The sequence below is a fragment of the Serpula lacrymans genome (assembly GCF_000218685.1).
Source record: "Serpula lacrymans var. lacrymans S7.9 unplaced genomic scaffold SERLAscaffold_1, whole genome shotgun sequence".
NCBI lineage: Eukaryota > Fungi > Basidiomycota > Agaricomycetes > Boletales > Serpulaceae > Serpula > Serpula lacrymans.
The window spans coordinates 3,562,351-3,583,271 of NW_006763290.1; the positions used below are offsets into that span (position 1 = coordinate 3,562,351).

The window sequence follows — 20,921 nt, forward strand, 5'->3', positions numbered from 1 at the left end:
TTATTTTTATTTTATAAATATCAAAGATACAAACTACTATCTCACTAATACAGGCTATATAATTGATTAATACTGTATGATTTATTAGCCCTTTTAAGCACCTTGAACTATATTATAACTATGAACTTCACAGCTATAGGAGCTATGTAGGCTGCTGCTATAGGCTATAAGAGCATTTATAGTACCTTGCCTATAAGAATATACTTGACTCCAAACACTTTTGGCCTTAATTGTGTTTTCTCATTTCGTATCATTGAAATACCAAGTTTAACATGTACACTATATTCTCTAGTAAATTCAGAATTTCAACAATTGTTTCACTCAAATTAAATTTCTTCTTTCGCTCACAGTTCCGAACAACTTCAATAGAAACCTGAAATTAATTGTGTTAATACTAATTTCTACAGGCAGTAATATCTCTTATTTTGAGCATAGAAAATGTTTAGTAAAATATTCCTGGTACCGTAGTTACCAGGTCTCAATTTTTTAATTATGGCTCAAAATGGTGACTGTCCGACTTCCGGGTTTACTCATCAGTATGACTCAGTATGACATTGTGAGGTCTCAAATCTTGTTCCATTCTCCCATTCTTTGAGCTTCAAGTATCCACTTCCTTCACATTTCGTCCCCAATTTCCTCCACTATCTACTAAGACTACTGCTCTCCTCTACTCAATGGGTCAAACATCATCATCATCATCATTGCAATATGAATGTGGTGACCCTTCCAATGGAGGCCCTTCTACTATGCAACATCATAGCCAGGAATCTGCATCCGACTGCTTGGACAATGTTGACGATTTAATGGCAGACTCCCTCTTCACACAAGGTTTATCAAACAGTCAGTATTTTCCCTCTAAGACTTATGGTTCCTCCTATAATTCACATTTTAGTGTCTCAACATGATTGTATGGAACAAACTGAAGCTCTTCATCAATGTTAGTTTTCAAAATTTTGCGCTTTTTCATGTAACCTCAATTTATTTATTTATTTTTTCCGTTGTTGCATTTTTCCTGTGCTTGAACATGATGAAGCAGACAAAGATGGTAAAGATGCTGCTACTTACATCAGTACCTATAGACTTTGTTGAAGCTTTGCTTTTGACTGTGTGTATGTAGATCAATTTTATGAGCCCTGTCATTTGTGGCCTGTTGGTCCCCATGTCATTGTGCAATTCTCGTCTCTCAGTCAAATGCTCCACAATTTCCAACATTTAACAGCAGCCCACTTGGCTGTCATTGCACAGTTACATGGCATGAAAGTTGCGAAAAACCCTGTCAAAACGGTTCTTGCCCATCACCCTCTGGATCATGCTTGTAATGATTCATGCAAACACCTTACATGTTTTGTTTTCTCTGAACTAAAGTGGGAAAGGCGCAACACTGTCTCAAAATATCTTATATCCTTCTTGTGCAAAGTGCATGCAAGAGACTGTACTCAACGGCAGTTGTGTGCTTCCAATGAGAGGGTATGTCATGCTACCCATAATGACAATGCTCAACGTCGACAACTTAATGAAAACTTCTCGCACTTAGCATCTCAATCACAAAAAAGAGAGATTATAAAACAGTGGCAGCATTACATTAATGATATTGGTGAGTCCTACAAACCTTGTGCGGTTTGTGGCCAGAGTAAGATTTTTGAGGAGGTTGTTAGTGTCAACCCTCAATTATTTGATTTGAAGCTATTACGAGATGATGTCCTACCTACATATCTCTTACCATCATCCTGCAACATTGATGTTTATGACCGTGCCATTTTATACCATGTGGCACTGCAAAATTTGAATGAGTTAGGTTTTGTTGATATGTGCAAATTTTGTAGACATTCTCTTGTTGACCTCAACAAACAACCATTAGATTCATGGGCCAACTTCCAATATTATGGTCATCATATCTTGCCCAAAAATGTTTCTGAGGCTTTACACACCGCAACACCTTTTGACCTCATGATGGTTGCACAAGCATGTGCGACTCAGCTCTCGTATTTGTTTTCTGAAAAGAATGGTAGAGGTGATCCCAACACATCACAAAAGTACATAAGGGGTAATGTTACAGTCTTACCACAGGACAGTGTGAAAGTAAAGAAATATCCCCCTCCTTCTCATGACAAAATTGAAGAAAGTATCTGCACATTGTTTGCTGGGGCTGATACACAAGTTTCTAGAGAAAGCATAGCTAAATTTCATCCTATCCTAGTTAGTAAAAGGAGGGTACAAACTTTATTAGAATTTCTCATTGCTCATAATCCCTGGTACAGGTCTGCAGGAGTTGAAATCAGTGAATCTAATTTGAACAATCTGTGCGTTGGAGATCATGATAGCCACTTGCCTTCTGCAATTAGCATGAATTTTCTTCCTAGTGAGCCCACTACAAATCCAGCAACATTGGGTTATACACAATAACCTTTTGTTGTGCCCCCATCTGCAGATCACGCAGACTTTGACTACTTGATGGATGCAGTGGGTTATACTTCTGGCAACCTCTCTCCTACAAGCTACCGCCTTATGAAAGCAACTGCTTTGGCTTCTTATCTAGATGGCAAACAATTTCTTCAGCTTCGCTCTGCCAGTACACCAATGAATGAGGATGATCCAGGCTTGTTATTGTCTTTATTCCCACACCTTGATCCTTGGGGGATTGGTGGTTTCCATGAGCCTAATCGTACAGAAGAACAAAAAATCTCTTTTGAGCGTCAAGTGCAAAACATGCTTCTGCAACGTGACCATCGGTTTCAGGCTGATCCTTTTTTTGCATATGTATGTTTTAACATCCTGCAAAAAAGAGACATCAATCGACAGATAAGCTTTTGTGTAGATCAAAATTGCGTGAATCTATTGGGACTGAAGTTAGTGAACATGCTCCTGGTTTGACTAACCTCATTCGTCTGTGGGAGAAGAATCCGGCTGCAAGGCCTTCAAATTCCTATCAAAAGAAAGCATTACAGTTATTGAACAAACTTAAACTCATTGTCAAAGATGTGAAAGGCTCTACCAGTTACAAGTTATGTTGTAGGAATGAAATCAGAGCATTGATCAAAAGGTTTGGCACTCCTGCTCTGTTTATAACATTGAATCCTTCTGATATCCATAGCACGCTTGTTGGTATTTTGGGAGGTATAACCCCTGCAGCATGGCGGTCCATGACTACATATGAACGCTCTGTAGTCATTGCAAAGAACCCTGCAATCACTGCTACTTTTTTCCATGTAATGATGACCACTTTTCTCAATGTCATTGTTAAGCATGGTAAAATCTCACCTGGTTTATTTGGCCATTCTGAGGCTTATTACGGGATGGTGAAAGCACAAGGGCATGGCAATCTGCATTGTCATCTTCTGTTATGGTTACATGGCAACCCAAATCCCCAAGTTCTTTGTGATCATATGGCACAGGATGATCTCTATAAGGACCAGATCTTTAACTGGCTGGAATCAGTCATTAAATGTGAACTACCCACCAACAGTGAAGTTATTGTTGAACAACCAGGGTGTCCATTGAAAAAACCTTCATTGTCTGTCAATGAACTTGACCCCCGTATTGCAGAAGGTCCAAACTTAGGTGATGATGACTCTGATTTTGCTGAGCAATTTCAGCAATTTGTTACAGAGTTGGCTGTCCATTGTAATTGGCATGAGCATACTGAGACTTGTTGGAAACATTTACAAAACAACAAACCAAGGGATGATCACCACTGCAGGATGAGGATGAATGGTACAACCAGGGCATTCATAGACATAGACCCTGAGACACAATCTATTTTGCTTTGGAGGCTGCACCCTCGTATCAATAATTTTAATGATGTTGTGTTGTTCCTTTTGCACTATAATATGGACATTAAGTATATAGAATCTGGTCAGGCTGCAAAAGCTTTAGTAGACTATGTGACGGATTATATTATAAAGAGCTTTTTTCCTGTGCACGTTGGCTTTGATGCTCTAAGATATGCCATCAAACAAAATTCTGTAAAGTTTACAGAAGATTCTAATTCCAGCCCCAAGGAGAAAAGTCGCAGCTTGTTTACAAAGTGTGTGAACGCTATCATTGCCTGCCAGGAACTATCGCACCAGCAGGTAATGAGCTATCTTGTTGGTGGTGGTGATTGTTATAAAAGTCATACCTTCCAAATTTTGCGTTGGGGCCAATTTAACCGTTACATACAGTCACAGCAACGAGACAGTGAAGACTTGCCATCCCATTCTGTTGATCAAGATATTGATGCCACCATTGCAGAAAGTTCTGATTCCGATGGCAAAAATGATGAACATCCTGTTCTACTGCCCTCAACAAATGACTCACTTGAATTGCATGAAGAGGTTTTGCTGTCTTTGGACGGGGATCGTTTTTCAGTGCATAGTAATCTACAAGATTATCAATGGCGCTCTCCTGAGCCAACATTTGGAAAATTGTCTTTATGGGAATACACAGAATATGCTCACAAAATTTTATTAGCAGCTGAAAATGCTCGACTAGCAAGGCTGAGTGAACGGACTGGTTAAGATGACAAAATTGCATCTGATAGTGAGACCTTATATCATAGGCATGGAAAATGTGCTCAGCCCCATGGCCACCTGTGCCAGGAGCATCCTCAGTTCAACAGCCACATACTCCATTTAAGAGAAGAGCCATACATACCTGTTTTGCTTGGTGGTGCTTTGCCTCGCCATGATTGCTCAGAAGATGAGCATGAACTGTGGTGTCGGGCAATGTTGATTCTCTTCAAACCTTGGAGAGCTGCAAGTGATTTGAAGAGCACTAATGAGTCTTTGCATGAAGCTTTCAATCTAGCTGACTTTAAAATGGAACATAGAACAATTATGGATAACATCAATGTAGAGAATGAATGCAAAGACGCATGAGATGAGTATGACATCTCAAGGACCACTGGAAACAATCAAGATCCTCTCCTGCCTGATCTTGCATATGATGACAACACAGATTCCATGGATGCCCTACAACAAAATCTCATAAATGATGATATAAATAACCATGTTGTTGATGAATTTGATTCATTGGCGGCTTTGCAGGGCTGTGTAAAAGATAAATGGATTCAGAATGTGAATGAAGCATTGGCTGCAGTTGACAAAGCTGGCCTTATTGCAAAATACCCACTATTTCCCATCTATAGAAAGTATCTGCCTCCATCTATTGCTACTCCCAGTGACATTGAACAAATTCGTTTACAAGCTCAACTAATGAAGAACTTGAAACAACTAAAAAGACTGCAACAGCAGCTGTCTGAAACAACATGTGATGATGTAGAGCAACCTACGAGGTGTAAGAAAGCTCGTATTGACCATGCTGCACAAACAAGTATTTTGTTGGTTGATGCCAACAACTATGGTGCTTCAAAATCAATGGCCAATCAGAATCTCCACCTACACATTTTGAACAACGTGATAAGGGACAAAGGTATTTCAGGAAATGATGAACAAGAACGTGCTGTTAGAATTGTCAGTGAACATTTTTCTGCAAACTCAAAGGAACAGCTAATGTTGTACGTGGCTGGAATAGGCGGCTCTGAAAAGAGCCATGTTGTCAATGCCATTGTTGAAATTTTTAATAGATGTAATGCATCTAGTCAAATATTATTTAGTGCACCAACAGGTTGTGCCGCTGTTTTGATTGGAGGCTACACAATTCATTCATTGACATTCCTACCTAAAAGTCAATATAAACCAAATCAGGCTGAATTAGAGGCTATATGGTGAGATGTCAAATACCTTGTCATAGACAAAATTTCCATGGTTTTTGCGTCTTTGCTTAGTGTCATCTCCCACAGGTTGTGTTGTGCCAAGGCAATGGATGCTATATGAGTGCAACAACCTTTTGGTGGCATTAATGTTATCTTTACCGGTGATTTTGGTCAACTGAAGCCTGTAAAAGATGCTGCACTGTTCAGCCACTCTCTACTTGCGAACATCATACCAAACACAGCTTTGACAGATTCAGGACAATCGGCATTACACGGAGCGTTGCTGTGGCATCAAGTCAACCAAGTTGTGGAACTCAAAAAAAATTGGCGCCCTCAGCAAGATCCCGCCTTTGTTAACTTACTTCAATGTATTTGAAGTGGCATAGTGTGGATGAATACCTCAGAAAGGACTGAGCAGCAACAAGGTACTGGTGAGAATTATGAAGATTCTGATTTTTGTGTGCTCACACAACATTGCCTGCACTTGCTGTCTAATGACAATTCAGAAGACTTCAAAGATACTCCCATCATTGTGTGTGGAAAAACAGTGCAGGATGCTATTAATTACAAAAAGGCTGAAAGTTATGCTTTCAATGCTGGTGAGGAATTTGCACTCTATCATTCCTGAGACTATCTCAAAAAGCAATGTTTGCAGAATGATGTGCAGGAATTTGCATGGCATAATTTTGGAAGCACTCTCACGCACAACAGCCTTGGGTAATTACCACTTGCTCGTGGTATGTGTGTCATAGTCACAGAGAATATAGCTTTTTTGTGCAAGGTAGTCAACGGATCAGAAGGCATTTTGGAAGATATTAAATACTCTGTAGATGATGCTAACAGACGCTATGCTGAGTGTGCATACATCAAAATTGATGGAGCAGGTTTACAAGCACCTGGGCTTGATCACGACATTATTTTTATTCTACCTACGCCCACTAGATTTATCTACCGGCCAAAGAAGAATGAAGACCGTATGACATGCCCTGACATGCTGCAATCTGCAGCCATTGTACATACCCAATTGCCAATCCTACCAGCATATGCTTTCACAGATTACAAAGTACAAGGATGTTCACTTTGCAAAGTCATACTTGACTTGGCAGGGTGTAGGTCACTGCAAAGTGTGTATGTGATACTCTCTTGAGCACATTCACTTGCAGGTATTGCTATCTTGCGATGGTTCCCTGCCATAAAAAATTACACAACACTTGGGTCAACAGTTCCAAGATGAATTTGCGCACTTGCATAACTTGGACATTCAGACCAAAATTCAATATGAAGCAAGCCACCTCTTACAACCAGTAATCAGATCATAACTGCTGTATCGCCCATATACTATTTTACACAGCTGTTGTTTTACTGTTACCCATAAGGTGAATTTGATCCTCTTGTTGTTGCAAATGGTCTCAAGGTTTCATACTCTCCCGTGCAACTATAGCCCCCAAGGTACCAAATCATCCCTCCTTCTGCACATCGTTTCTCCTCTGCAGGGATTATCAACTCCACTCCTGCCGACCCATCCCTCATCCTCCGGAACATAGTCCCTGCATCAAACACTGTGCGGATGGTGTGCATGCATATGTAGTCTTTACAGCATGTATGTGCTGTGTTTCTATCTTCTGCTTCCCAAGCTCTTGGTGCAATGCGTAAATCATAGCCACGGTCTATGTATTTTTGATAGCACCTGATAGTGTTTGGATGAGGAGTTGTACGGTCAAAAACTGTATAATGGTTGGCGTTGATAAGTCCCTTTCCCTTTGTTGTGAGCTTGGGATATGCACAAAAAAATCCATTTCCTGAAATGTAGTTCATAACAGGTGTTGAATGAAAGCAAAAAATGGGAGCGACACTCATATACGTTGAAGAAATGACAACATCAATTGACCTGTTGCCATTTGCAACAGTAATGACCTCGGATATGTTGTGGTTGGCCACATACCCCTCTTGCCCCGCAACATGTTTTTCAACCACAACATAGCCCTCTTCTTCTCTCAACATCTGCAACGCTCTGTCTTTCTTGAAGAACGGGACATATAAATCCATATCTCAAGGGTCCCATTCTGTCCTTCCTTCAAAAAACTTCAAAGCAACTGACCCCAACACCACACTTTTCATCTGCAGGATATTTGAAAGGAAGGTCGCTGGATAGCGCACAAATTGTCTCAATACAGCAAAGAGTTGCTCCTTCACGTATGAATGTACCAACTTGTAATTGCAAGATGATGTGCTGGTATATAGAATGGCATCCACCACAGACATATTACCTAAAACAGCACCCACTATTTCCGATGGGCAAACTCCAACCAGACAACCATCAGGATATGATGCGTGGATAGGTGCAGGATGGACTGTGCGCGCAAGTTCAACATTTGGGGAAGGCATGGCAAATGTTTTGTTTGCAGTACGTACCTGCACCACCCCTCTATTTATATTTGTCATCCTGCTGTGCACTTTTTGTGTTTGCCTTTTCCAGCTGATGTTCCATTTTCTGATATGCCTACCTCTAACCATGCTTCTCACCGTGCATTGGTTTCAGACCAATGACTCCTCCTATAAACCTTATTCTTGCAATTCAAATTCTGCGTTGCTCTTTTATTAAATGATGCGTAGTTCTGAACTGCTTACCCTAACAGTCTTCTCCCCAGCCATGTCCTGGTTCCAATGTAATTTGCTCTGTCGTCTGTCTTCGTTATGTGTACTCATTATTGTTTCATAGTTGACAACAACCAATCTTTTGTGGTAGCAAGTTTTCCGATGAGCCTGTGTGACGCTCTTGCGCCACAGGTTGTTGAACAGCCTTTTGGCATGCACATTGTTCCAACCACATACCACAACACCTGTGAATAGGAATATGTTGTGAAAGACCCCACCTCCACTGATCACAACCACTATCACATATTTTTATACAGGCAACCAAACGACAACAGTGACATGGACATGTTGTACCCAGTCAAGTTAAGAATGCAAGGCGTTCTCAGTAACTTTAACTTGGCCTCATTAGGCACATGGAATGGGTAATGGATCCCCTAACCTTTATACATCTTTCTAACTACTTTACTCCATTTTCAGCATCCCGCTCCAAGCATCTTCAGCTTGCCAAACACTGACACTAACTTCTGGTCCTTTCCATGACCAATGGCAACCTATTCTGTCTGCAATCTGTAATATCTGCCAACTGATCCACGTAAGCTTGGGTGAAAATAGCTATGAAGAGCCTCCTATCCTTTCTATGCATAACTTGTACATGTAGCGACACATCTTTACAAAGGTATGTCAAACAGTACAGCTTATGATTCATACTTAAAACAAGATTTAGATTATGGCTTGTAATGCAAATGTGCCATCTGTGCTTATGTCCAGTGATGATCCAGAAGCCAAAGCAAATGCTATCAAGGACAAGTGGTGTGTGGTTCAGAAGTTACCCCTTGCCTGGTTGCAACCAAATGGCACAAACATACCCTGTGCACATACAGTTTTTCAAACTGGAGATTTTGTAGATGTTGGAGCTTCAATAAATATTAGCATGTTTCGTGTTTGTGGACAGAAATGTGTTATCTGTGCTCATTTAAAACTTGAGCATATTTTCCAAATTGCTCCTGTGACTCAAATGTGTTCGGTGCACTTGTTGTTTTTTTATTTCTTGCTCGGCCAGTCCTCACCTTTATTGCCAACAGCTTGGTATCAAACCAAACCACAAAGGCCCTGTATCCCCTCCCTCAGCGTCAAGCTCCAATACTACTGCCAAGCCTGCATAATGTTTTACCAAAAAGTCTGATCACACATATCTGTTTTATTTCTGAATCATACTCATGTATCACCGTAAATACCATATATCGACCTTATATTGTATTCCGCATTCTTATCAGTGGAACAAGCCTACCGGTAAATCAAATTCAAAATTACATCTCAATAATAATCCCCGAGCTTCAAGCATATAATGCTATCCTTCGCTCCAAAAAAGTGTAGAAACATAAGTACTGCCCAAAATTTGTCTGCTTCTTGATCCCCCACTTTCTGCTAACATGCCCGCTGCAAAACGCTCACTTTCCAAGACACGCTCCACCATAGATGAAAGTCAGACTAAAAAGCCAAAAAGGTCCACCATGAACAATGACACGCTCTCTGATTTGTCGAACAAAGAGATTGATCCAGCTGATACATATACCATGCTGTACGTCAATTTACTCATTCGTGCCACTTTGTTATATATCTCATTATTGTTCCTTTCTGCTCGGTTTAGTAATGTGCCATCTAACATGTCAGACGAATAGACTCACAGTTTACTTTTGTCAGAGTTAGTCCTTTTTTTTTGGCTTGTTAGTTATCTTCAACTTGTCAATGTCATCCCCGTTACCACTTGATAGAAACAATCTCTCCTCTGATAACCTTTACCTCAACAAGGATGAACCTGTTAATCATGTTGGTAATCATAGCAATAACAGCACAGAAAACAATGTCAACTATGCAGGCGACAACACTACTGCTGTGCAACAAAGTGAACACATCCTCCTTGATACATCAATTCTGCGAGGTCTGCCTATAAACACTGTTCGGTAATGATCTCACACATTGTATTGGCCCTACAGCTCACTCTGTGCTTAGACGTATTGAAGCTTTTGCAAATTTCTCCGATCCTGAAATCTTGACATACAGCATTGACAAGTTACCACCCGTCATTTCTTGGGGCAAGACCAAGCATAAGAAAAATTGGTCCTACTATATTTGTGATAGTGAGTCGAACAAACCTTACACTATTTGGGTAGTTGGTTGCATCTCAAAAGTTTGGTTATCCGGAGGCGGCCCTGATGGTGCTCCCAAGGCACACGTTAACATAGCTGTACAGCCATTTGGTATTAATTCCCTCACAGCTTACCAATCTGTCATTGAAAACTTACATGATCCTCCTCAAGGTGTGCCCCTTCGTATTCTGAAAGTTTTATCTCACCCCTACTTTTTAGACATGACCAACAATGGCTGGAACAATATCATTGCTTCACGCTACCAAACGGCTTTTGATAACAAGGGACAACCACAAAATGTGCATATCAACTAATTAATTGTCTATGATATCTCACCATATTTTAGGCAGTTCCTTTTATTGCGGTTTATGATGCACGTAATGCCTTCACAGTCAAGAATGATATGGATGCATACCCCTCTCGGCGTCTTAAAATGAACAATGTTGTATTGATGGAAACATTTATCAAACGATACAAATGGGAAAAGTCTGTCAAACATTGGCAGAGTTGGAATGTGATCTTGGAGCTTCAAGAAGTTTCTCTCATACATACTGCTGCTAACGCACTCAATATTTGACGTGTCTCAAACCAATTTTGTCTTGTTCCATTTTCCATTTTCCAGTCTTACTTGTATGAATAATGTCATGTCGGTCTCATCCTCTGTTCCCTAAATAACTAATGTTCCAATGACGGTCCCCTCCCTTCAACACCTTCGTCATGTTCTCAAATCTCATGCTACAACATGCACCACTATAGCTGTGGTCGGCCGAGACCAGGGTTGCCTGGAGGGCCATGCTATAATATTTTGTAAGCACATTTTGGTGACCATTTTGGACGGTAAAATATTGGTCATTGTGGTGTGCGAGTAATTTCACTCGCAAAAATGGTTGCAACATCTGTCCAACGATAGTACCTTATCTTCACCATTATGCAACTTGACATATTTTCCAAGTGATTCTGTTGCCAATCCAACAATTTTCAAGGTGTCATTGTTAACTACAGTAGTAAAGCATGATTTACGATCTTGAGAACAATCAAAACATAGCGTGATAGAACTAGTCCCTGATTTCAGTCTGTGACCCGTGAGCAGCTAGTCGACTTTCCAAATTCCTGTAAATGGCAGAACATTGATTCAGATTGCGGAGTTGCATGGAGAACAAATAGCAAACCTCAGTGACTCTTCTTTGGCTAAGAGCTCTTGACGCTTCTCATTAATCTCGCGTTGAACTTTCAATTCAATTTCGCGCAGCTGTGGGAATATACGTTTGAAAGATCAGTGGAAAACCTCCTGCAGACTTACCTTCTCTTCCTCTCTGCGGAGCTGTTCTTCTTTGAGGCGCACACTCTGAGTGGCAAGTTCCTCAGGAAGGATAGACGAATCACTATGGATAGATAAACAAATGTTGTTATTTGTTATATCTTGAATATCATGTTCCGACTGACTGTGTGTCTGAGTGAACAGTCCTAGAAAGTTTCTCCGTGCGATAAGTTTCGTAAAGAACATCGTGAGTCAATGATTTTAGGTCAGCAAGATGCGAACTGGTGGCAATGGTCAGGTTAGATTAAATGAGGAGGCAATAAGCATCACTTTAACAGAGCGCTTCGAAGCCTACTGAAATCGGAATGCTTGGGGTTATCGACTTCGGCGATACCCCAAGGATAAATTCTGGCGCGGACAGGCTGGCCTTCTATCACAATTTCATCCTCGGAGCCAATTATGGCGAATGGAAGGAGAGCCTACAACGATAACTATAAAACACGTTCGGAAGATTCAAAAAAATTAGAGCTTACTCTGAGCTCGCTGTTATCCTGAATGGTCTCCTCATCATCTTCTTCTACGTCATAGGGAAAATTATAAACAGGGATATCGTAGTGCTCGATATCTTCCATGATCTAAACAGATCGGATCAATGCCGAAGACATCATCATAAGCCTGAATATACCCGTTTTTTGAACCCTCGTAGCTCAGTAGGAGTCAAAGAATCTGCTTTTCCTATCACTGGTATAACATTGACACGAGGTGACAAACGTCGCATAAGCTCGATATCCATCTCCCTCAGTCTGACAGTACACGGTGAGCAAATCCATAATCAGTGTGGTTTCGATAACAAATACATACGAATGACCGGTAGGCGGGATGAAGTAAAGCAGAGCATGTACCCGATTATCTCGGAATCGAGGATTACGCTTGATGCGAGACTCTTCCGCCAAGATATCGTCGTATTGACGTTCAAGGTAGCCAACAATTTCCTGGAAACTGTAAACCAAGTCAGTAGAACACAGCGACAGCGGAAGCGTCAACTAACGCAAATTCATTGTCAATATTGTCACCGAAACCGGGTGTATCAACTATGGTGAGAGCGATTCGAACACCATCCTCTTCTAGTTCTAAAAGAGAAAGGTTTCGAATGCTCAACTCTGTGGCTTTGCGATCACTTTGTCGAGACTTACCGACGTTGACAGGTTTGATTCTGATACCTTCCTCGATGTGCGCCGCCTCAGGATTATCAGTTATCTTGTGGGTTAACACCTCAGATTCACATAGTGTGTTCACAAAGGTCGTCCTGCCAGTCCCTGATGCCCCTACAACATTTCAGGACATCTAGTCAGGTTGTGGGTCACGATATGGGGTAAACAATTCTATATCTGAGCTTACCGACGACCATAACTGTGAACTGAACACCTTTCTTTACCTTGTTTCCTCTGCGTCTACCAGCAAATGACATGATGCAAAAGAACCAACTTTTTTTTGAAGCGGCAAGAAAGAGACAATTCTCAAGAAGGTTGTATAAAAGGCATTTGAACTCCGCTTTACTACCAGTAACTAACGCGCCACATCCTCTAACACATCAACACTAGGTCCACCCCGTGGCTCTCCCACTGGTGCGATGTTTTTGTGATATGATAAATAATAATAATAATAATATCGCTGTTAAGTGATCAAAATGTTAAGTGAACTTATGCTGTCTGTAATGTATGTTAAGTCTTTGAATCCTATGACGCATGTTTGACTTGCAGTTCTGTCGCTGAATATCCTTATAAGCCTGCCCTAAACTTGTACACAGTATACTGAATTCAAGCAGGTAGTTCATTGAATCTTTACAAACATCAACATATATTGTGATGTAAAAAGTCTATGGTTATTACATTGATAAATTGATGAGAAATAAAAAAAGAGACTTCCAGAAATGGTAAAGGATGATAATATGACCTGAGAATAAAACACTTTAGTAAAAGGCAGCATGGACAGGGAATTGAAAATGTGATAGCTTGATGGGCAATTCTTCCAATGAAGGTTCCAATGTGAGGCGTGGAATAAAAGCTACCTTTCCTGCATGTTTTCCTCCCAAGACATGGCACTTGTAACAACCTAGATATACTCTGGCGCACACAGGAACAACACTATAAGGAAGATGTTGAGGGAGTGGTTACCCCTTAGAATTCAGAGAGTTAGTTGGTATACAACAGGAGGACTCGCTGAGTCCTTCCCCATGTATTGCTCTTGTGCATATACTAAAATACATGAGGTACTGTACAGTTGTAAATAAAGTTCAATGTCCGATGTCTAGCATGTGACCGGTCACATGATGAGTCTAGACACTGGTCAGGTGATATGTCACATGACTGGTTATGTGACTATGAAAAGTTGAAAATGTAAAGTAAAGTAAATGGTCACATGACTGGTCATGTGACTTGGAAAATAAAAGTAGAAGTACAAAAGTGAAGTGTAAGTAGGTGCTGGTATGTCAATTGTAACAGCACTTCAATACTCTTCATCTCTATCAAAATCATGCATATTCCATTACAGAGTCCATTTAAGGGATCAATATTGTGGAGGAGCATAAGTGGACATCCAGCTTTAAGTTTGAGGTGCGCTTCAGGAAGGCCAGATACTTGCAAGGAGTTCAAGAATTCCACAGGATAATGTTCATGCCCCTCTCCAACCACTTTATCAATTGACAGAGCTACTAACTTTTTTCCAGGGAATTTTGTGAGCATTGCTGAATTAAGGTTATTAACAAAATCATTTTTTGTGGAGAGGATGGTGCAGTGGAGGAAATAATAGTCATCTTGGTCTCCTTTTGCAATTCCAGGATAGGTAGTGTCAACTAATGAGTCTATGGTGCTTTCTGGCATAAGCATGTTGGCGGGAAGCTCAATAGTTCCATCTCCTGCAATTCCACAACCACCACCAACATCCAGCTAGCAAAAGCTTCACTTTCTGGAGTACGGTCCAGGCACATGTTCTGTGTGAGATAGCAGATATGGATATTTGTCCACAGTTGTGACCTTCTAAGAAAGGCAGAAATAATGCATTGCCTTGACCCTCTTGGAACAACAGGTGTTGTTTGGCGGAAGTCCCCTCCAAAGACCATTATAATGCCTCCAAATGGAAGTTGATTATCCAAAATGTCCCGCAATGTACAATCTAATGCTTTAATCCCATGACAGTGTTGCATTGACGCTTCATCCCAGACTATAACTCCGGTATGTCTCAATCATGGAGGTCAGAGTTGTTTGGAATCCTGCATGTGGATGTTTTATGTCCAGGAATAGGGATTCCAAAGTGTGAATGAGCTGTGCAGCCACCCTCCAAGAGCAGGGATTCAATCTCAGAGGATGCTACACATAGAGCAACATTATGATTATCTCTTGCTCAAGCAGCAGCGGCAATTGTATTACAGAGATATGTTTTTCCCTTACCCTTACCTTCAGCACTGTGAATAAAGCAAGTTATTCCCCAATTATGATAGATTGACTGTATGATGGTATCAAAAGCATTCTGTTGCTCTTGACTGAGCTACTCCATACTATCTTTAGAGTAATAATAATACAGTAAAGTGATCAAATTTTATTTAGTCAGAAGTCAGTGAATGTGTGCTGTCTGTCCTTATAAACATGAGAATTTCAATGTGGCTGCAATTTTCACTGCGTTCACTACTACTGTACTGCTGCTCCTGTGTTACCACAAAAACCAAGCGAGCAAAACTAAGTGGAATAACCGACACAATGTGGCTCACACGCGGCATTTGGGATCATTGTCCCCTTTGTTATAGACTACGAGCAATGGCCAAAATCCCACGTTGCGGCAGATGTGAGCCAGAGCGTGGGATGGAAAACTGTGACAGCAATGCCCGGTTCCCCAAAGGCTGGTGCAAATATGGGTGAATCCGCCACCACAGCTGTCTTTATTTTCCTGCAGCCACTACTGTAGCAAGGTGCAATTTTCAATATTCTACATGTCTGACATCACCCTTTCTTTTGTTGTAATGGTGCCTTTATTGATAACCTTCCCGAGCCTTCCACAGCCAACAGGCTTTCATGTTGCGAATGTTCTCATATACAAAGGTTGAAAGGGGCTTATTCTTGTAAGGACCATTTATATTTTCTTATTTTCTTATCTTTTTGTTCCATGTCTTGGTTCTCAGACGCTTTCCCCATCACACCTCTGGCTCTAGGGCTAGAAGTATCCTTGGCTATCTTGCTTCTCATAGCCCTCACAGGCTTTCTTAACCATTGTTACCACTTCATATCGCAGATCAGAGACTGGGTAGTACTCCCAGCTAGCCAGCACAATGGGTAAGGACTGGTGGTAGAGATCTCGCCAACCACCTCCAAGACCCATCAGTGCCTGGAGATATTAATAAACACTTTAGTCAGGATTGTACTGCCTCATGAGGATACGGTTCCTGAACACGCATGACAATACTCATTATTAGTACAATCTCTCACCTGCTGATTAATCCCTAAAAGTTGTACAATAGTTATTCTTTTTCTTATTGGACAGTTTCATCCTCAGACCACTTTTCTTTTATTCTACTTCCAGTCTGAGAGAGAGAAAATTAGCTATAAAAACCCTACTAACTCATGTATTGTTCTTTAGCTTTTTATTACTTGAATAACCCGCTTCACTCCTCATCAAAAACCTTTGAGTTTACCATCAGTCCTCTACCTGCTATAATCTCTAGCAACTGTCAACCTCAAACTCATCGTGCCTTTTACTCCCTGCAAGTGCAGACGGAGACAGGTATTGTTTTTATTATAGTTTAATGTTGCCTCACAATTCTGCGATGTGTAAAAGGTAACCTTCCCGCAATTATATAATATCGTTATTAAAATAAATTCGATAATGAAGGCAAATGTAGCTGCTGTTGGGTAGCTATCTTACTGTGTGCTTGTCCACATATGCTAATAAAAGACAAAGGGCTAGGAAAGAGGGTAGCTACCTAGAAGTTACCATACAATTTGCTAGTGAATGCAAAGTATGCAAACACAAAAATATAAGGTAGCTACATAAAAGCTACTGCATGATCTACTGATGCACATCAAGATCCACTCATGTGAAAGGTTAATAATATCATTCTAATAACCAAAAGATTGAAATAGAGACATTAGTAGCTACTATCCACAAAAAAAGGCCAAAAAGATGAAAGAAATAAATGTATACCATCCGCAGGACAATTGTAGCCTAGTAATTACTATAATTCAAAACTGAAAACTGTATGAGTTTTTTAGGACAATTAAAAAATATGTATGAACCCTGTCCAATGACTTCGCAACAATGCATTCTTCTGCAATGCCCTCCAATATATATACTAAGCAGCTGAAATGTGATATTATATCACTCAGCTTCAATACATGTGGGTGAATCTTGAAGCAATTATAGTACAGTCGAGCACCTACATTTTCAAACACCAGGAAAGGGTCCTTAGTTTGGTCTAATGTTGACAGGCCCTCATATTCTTCCACTACAATGAATGTTTCTTCGACTGAGCGGCCTGTAGTTGTAACACGAGAGTGAACAAAAATCTGACATATTTGTTCAGCAGTGATGATTCCACACTGTCCTACAGCAGTGTATGGCTGGAACAGTACAAAATAATTTTCAACTGAACTCTTTGGAATAGAGAAAGATACCCCATCAGATTTGATGCTCTTGATGGAATTAACCCTAGAATCAACAAGCAAGTGTGAGTCTTTTCCAGCGTCATCCCATTGTAAGAATAGTGGCTGGTCTGCTGTAGCCCCAGCATTAAGCCTTCTTATTAGGGCCTTCCAAAATTATGGGGAGGGCAAATCATCCACGAAGGAAAGGATGTCTTTTTTATATCCGCTTGAATATTCTCGAGACATTCTTCTGAAAGGATGCAGAACTTTGATACATCAGGACCTTCTGCACCCTTTAAAACAAAATCGGTTGCTGAATCCTTCATCACCATAGGTATGTGGATAGCGATGCCTGGATTTTCACGATACTGGAAAAATATAAGTTATCAATAATACTATCAGACATCAATAGGATCACACCTAATTCAATAGAGCATGTGCGTATGCTGCCTTTGTGAACAATTGGCCTTGAACTGGGGCCTCGTTGGGCGGTGTGGGGGCTACAACATAGCCTCTACACAGTTGTTTCAAGGCATTAAATGACTGCTTTTCAATTGCCTATTGTCCTTTCTCAGGCTCAATGGCTTGTTGTTCTGGGTTGTGAAGTTGCACCTTTGTGGACATCTTCTTGCCAGCCCTAATATCAATCCCCCATACCTGCCTGCAATGGTGCTGAAATTCACCTAAAATAAATTATGCATAGCATCCAATACCGAGAATTTTGTCACATCCCAGTAAGGTAAACAGAGTAGTTCTGACCAGCATGGACCCGAGCAATTGAACACTCTTTCTTGTGCTTCCTGTGATCCAGCATTCTTCCAACATTCAGCTTGATGCCAATGTTCTTTCCAGCTGTGTCTGGGCCATGTCGCTTTGTTCAGGTTGGGAATTTCACTCTTTGGTAGGCGGCAGAATGAGCAAAATGCCTCAGCATTATAGATTGCAAAGCCTGCTGTTTTACGCAATGTGGGCAAATCACATATGGGAGGCCCCAGTGCACAATGGACAAGACATCCAAATGGTTTAGACCATGTATGCCCAAGTAAAATTCTGTGCTCCCAGAGACACAGCAGATCGTCGATAAGTGGTCAGAGGATGTTATTCATGTGATGAAGCTTGAGCTTGTGGGGGCCAGGAATTAAGCCAACAAGGTATACATTCTCAAGTTCATACCAAAGGTGAGTGGGCAAGTTAAGAACCATATATATGGCACCAGTGGAGTAGATTTTGCCGGCTTTCTTATTTCTGTATGGATTGAACCAGTCAACAAATAGACTGAATACCAGATGGCTTGCACCAGGTGTTCTAACGGCAAATGGTTTCCCATCTGGGCATTTGATTTTGTGTAATGCAGTAGCGTCCCAAATGTCCTTCTATTCATCACCTGATGTAATGTCCCACACTGAATCCATATAGCTTTCAAGATCTGCACGAGAAAATAACCGAGCCAGCCAAGAGGCAAAGGGTTGATAGGATAAAACTTTCAAAGGCCTATGACCAGCAAGACCGTCCGATGCAGATCCATCATTTGGTTGTGATCTGAGTAGAGGCTCACCACATATATTGTCATGGTGAGTTTTGCAATAGGTACAATATTGAGGGTACAGTACCGGTAATAATTTGTCGGGGTGGTAGGTTGAGAAGCAAGCAGGACAGCAGGTGTAATCCACCATATCAGGTGCTATATCCAGCCTATCAAGAACTGTATAAATGTCCTTCAGCAAATCATTCAGAAGATTCGACTCATTGCAAGAGAGTTGGCTGGGAAAACCTTGTGTGGAATGGAGGAACGCAAAAGAGGCTGAGATAATAACACGTAGGGCAGCCAGAGTGAAGTGAGAGTTGGGCCAGGCAATACCTGCGAAGATGTGAAGCACAACAGCCAGAAAAATGGCCACTAGTAACAGCAGTTCTTGTGGCATACTAGAGCGGGTAAAGTATTGTTCTAATTGATTTTGAATAGTGGAACAACACAACACTGGGAAACCTCACATACCAGTAGACAAAAGTGGTGGCCCATCTGTTTCTGAACAAGAACTGAGAAGCTTGCAATGAGCCCTAAAGCTGAGCCACTGCTGCTGCTTAAAATCCTCTAAACACTGATATTCTGCAGTCAATTGCCGAAGTAAACTTGAATGCTCTCCTTCAATGTTTTTGTCTTTGCTACTGCCAATTTCAATAAGAGACTGAATTGTCTCAGTTAACCAGCTCTGGTGCAGTATAAAGGCTTCATTTGCAGTAATGTTAGGAAGCTTAGGAGCATGTTGAGGAAGGAGCCTAGGTTCTTTAAAATGAAGTTTAATGAGTTTGTGTGAAAATGATTGATGATGATGGTCAGGTTCAGAATTGATTGAAGAAATAAGTTTTATTGCATGAGTTGTGCTACTCTGGCACTGAAAACAAGTCTAAGAAAAAAATATGCATTGTGAGGAGGAGAGAAAATACACCACTCTCTAACAAGTCAGCTTGTGACTTAGTACCAATCAATCCAGTCTCCTAATACAATATTCAGGCTAGCAGTCTTGATTATGTATCAAATATAACTCACAGTGATTATTGCTGATGGGTTTTCAGTTCCGTGGTCCTGCTGCCAAACTGGTATTGAATGGTTGTTTGGCTTGTCTGATGCAATTGTAGATGTAAGTATCTTGACCTGGGTGTTCTTTTTGTTCTTGGCATGTTGCTTTGATAGCCACTGCTGGTGCTTCATTTTATGTCTAGACCACGTACTGGAGATGAGCATTTGACCCTCCTTGTTATTGCCGTCATGGTCAACACAAGTATATTTTTTGCATTGATAACAAGAACACAGCTTCCTATCTTGAACCATGCAGCAATAGAAGTGAAATCAGTGAGTTGTTGTTGTTGTAGTAGTAGTAGTAGTTCAAGACTGACCATGGCCATCATGATCCTTGTGACAGGTCACACTGTCACATATGATGGACTTGATGATCATGACATTGACAAGACCCGGAGTTGCAATAACCTACAACCAGTACTAAGAATATAATCTGTCAGTGTTGGTCTATCATGATATATAACTTCAAGTCTTGAAGCTATCAACTTACCTTCTAATGTACCCTCAACTTGTTGCACAAGGCCGGACTTATTACAGCCAATTGCAGTCAAGGATGGGACAAAGGACTTTGAAGCTGGGGTGGTATATATAAGTACTGAAAGCTGGCATGCATGATGGTAATTGTTCACTTACATCTTCTAGAATTGGACCAAGATGGTGGTTATAACGCGTAGCCAGGCATATAAAATTATGGAACAGGTCAGTGTTGGTTTAGTTCCCTCCAATGGTGAGTGATGTTGAATGACCCTCCATACCTAGGTGGCACTTCAGAAAATTGTTCAGGTATCCTTTACCCCAAATTGTTTTGTCCTCTGAACAAAGTCCCTCCATGCAGCCAATTATCTTCATGACATGCACAGACTTCCTCAATTCCTTTCTTGACGCCATTCCATTCAATGATAACCTTGCAGCGGGTGTGCAGCTATTATACATTGCCTTTCATGGTACACTCCCCTCCATTTCAAAGCTTCGACAATTTTTGCTTGCTGTCAAAAACATAGCAGATTTAGAGCTCCAACTT

General features: G+C 40.9%; 10 protein-coding genes across 10 annotated transcripts; 5 read left to right on the top strand and 5 right to left on the bottom strand.

Moving 5' to 3' along the window:
• Positions 1 to 593: 593 nt before the first annotated feature.
• SERLADRAFT_454991 (uncharacterized protein) lies at positions 594 to 1,089 on the top strand (the record flags this gene model as incomplete). The annotated part of the gene is made up of 3 exons (XM_007312537.2): positions 594 to 840; positions 893 to 937; positions 1,037 to 1,089. 3 exons carry the CDS (start codon positions 675 to 677, stop codon positions 1,087 to 1,089), a joined length of 264 nt encoding a protein of 87 aa, XP_007312599.1.
• Positions 1,090 to 3,383: 2,294 nt separating this feature from the next.
• SERLADRAFT_432334 (uncharacterized protein) lies at positions 3,384 to 4,496 on the top strand (the record flags this gene model as incomplete). The annotated part of the gene is made up of 1 exon (XM_007312538.1): positions 3,384 to 4,496. The coding sequence occupies one exon, from the start codon at positions 3,384 to 3,386 to the stop codon at positions 4,494 to 4,496; it is 1,113 nt and encodes a 370-aa protein (XP_007312600.1).
• Positions 4,497 to 7,613: 3,117 nt separating this feature from the next.
• On the bottom strand, positions 7,614 to 8,083 carry SERLADRAFT_454992 (uncharacterized protein; the record flags this gene model as incomplete). The annotated part of the gene is made up of 1 exon (XM_007312539.1): positions 7,614 to 8,083. The coding sequence occupies one exon, from the start codon at positions 8,075 to 8,077 to the stop codon at positions 7,742 to 7,744; it is 336 nt and encodes a 111-aa protein (XP_007312601.1).
• Positions 8,084 to 8,278: 195 nt separating this feature from the next.
• SERLADRAFT_454995 (uncharacterized protein) lies at positions 8,279 to 9,238 on the top strand (the record flags this gene model as incomplete). The annotated part of the gene is made up of 5 exons (XM_007312540.1): positions 8,279 to 8,358; positions 8,412 to 8,534; positions 8,605 to 8,709; positions 8,765 to 8,963; positions 9,012 to 9,238. The coding sequence occupies 2 exons, from the start codon at positions 8,627 to 8,629 to the stop codon at positions 8,943 to 8,945; spliced, it is 264 nt and encodes an 87-aa protein (XP_007312602.1).
• Positions 9,239 to 9,657: 419 nt separating this feature from the next.
• SERLADRAFT_454997 (uncharacterized protein) lies at positions 9,658 to 10,550 on the top strand (the record flags this gene model as incomplete). The annotated part of the gene is made up of 4 exons (XM_007312541.1): positions 9,658 to 9,866; positions 9,936 to 10,248; positions 10,298 to 10,425; positions 10,478 to 10,550. The coding sequence occupies 3 exons, from the start codon at positions 10,034 to 10,036 to the stop codon at positions 10,528 to 10,530; spliced, it is 396 nt and encodes a 131-aa protein (XP_007312603.1).
• SERLADRAFT_454999 (uncharacterized protein) lies at positions 10,532 to 11,139 on the top strand (the record flags this gene model as incomplete). Its single annotated transcript, XM_007312542.1, has 3 exons — positions 10,532 to 10,605; positions 10,654 to 10,733; positions 10,781 to 11,139. The coding sequence occupies 2 exons, from the start codon at positions 10,656 to 10,658 to the stop codon at positions 11,009 to 11,011; spliced, it is 309 nt and encodes a 102-aa protein (XP_007312604.1).
• Positions 11,140 to 11,236: 97 nt separating this feature from the next.
• Positions 11,237 to 13,242, bottom strand: SERLADRAFT_455005 (uncharacterized protein; the record flags this gene model as incomplete). The annotated part of the gene is made up of 11 exons (XM_007312543.1): positions 11,237 to 11,544; positions 11,604 to 11,682; positions 11,731 to 11,816; positions 11,878 to 11,973; positions 12,023 to 12,171; positions 12,226 to 12,327; positions 12,378 to 12,495; positions 12,554 to 12,691; positions 12,741 to 12,822; positions 12,886 to 13,017; positions 13,091 to 13,242. 11 exons carry the CDS (start codon positions 13,158 to 13,160, stop codon positions 11,490 to 11,492), a joined length of 1,107 nt encoding a protein of 368 aa, XP_007312605.1.
• A 5,168-nt stretch (positions 13,243 to 18,410) lies between these two features.
• SERLADRAFT_375940 (uncharacterized protein) lies at positions 18,411 to 18,695 on the bottom strand (the record flags this gene model as incomplete). The annotated part of the gene is made up of 1 exon (XM_007312544.1): positions 18,411 to 18,695. A coding segment is annotated over one exon (285 nt), but the record flags the coding sequence as incomplete, so codon positions are not given.
• Positions 18,696 to 18,967: 272 nt separating this feature from the next.
• SERLADRAFT_375942 (uncharacterized protein) lies at positions 18,968 to 19,451 on the bottom strand (the record flags this gene model as incomplete). The annotated part of the gene is made up of 2 exons (XM_007312545.1): positions 18,968 to 19,267; positions 19,319 to 19,451. A coding segment is annotated over one exon (227 nt), but the record flags the coding sequence as incomplete, so codon positions are not given.
• A 253-nt stretch (positions 19,452 to 19,704) lies between these two features.
• On the bottom strand, positions 19,705 to 20,152 carry SERLADRAFT_375943 (uncharacterized protein; the record flags this gene model as incomplete). Its single annotated transcript, XM_007312546.1, has 2 exons — positions 19,705 to 19,818; positions 19,871 to 20,152. The coding sequence occupies 2 exons, from the start codon at positions 20,150 to 20,152 to the stop codon at positions 19,705 to 19,707; spliced, it is 396 nt and encodes a 131-aa protein (XP_007312608.1).
• Between the last annotated feature and the right edge of the window lie 769 nt (positions 20,153 to 20,921).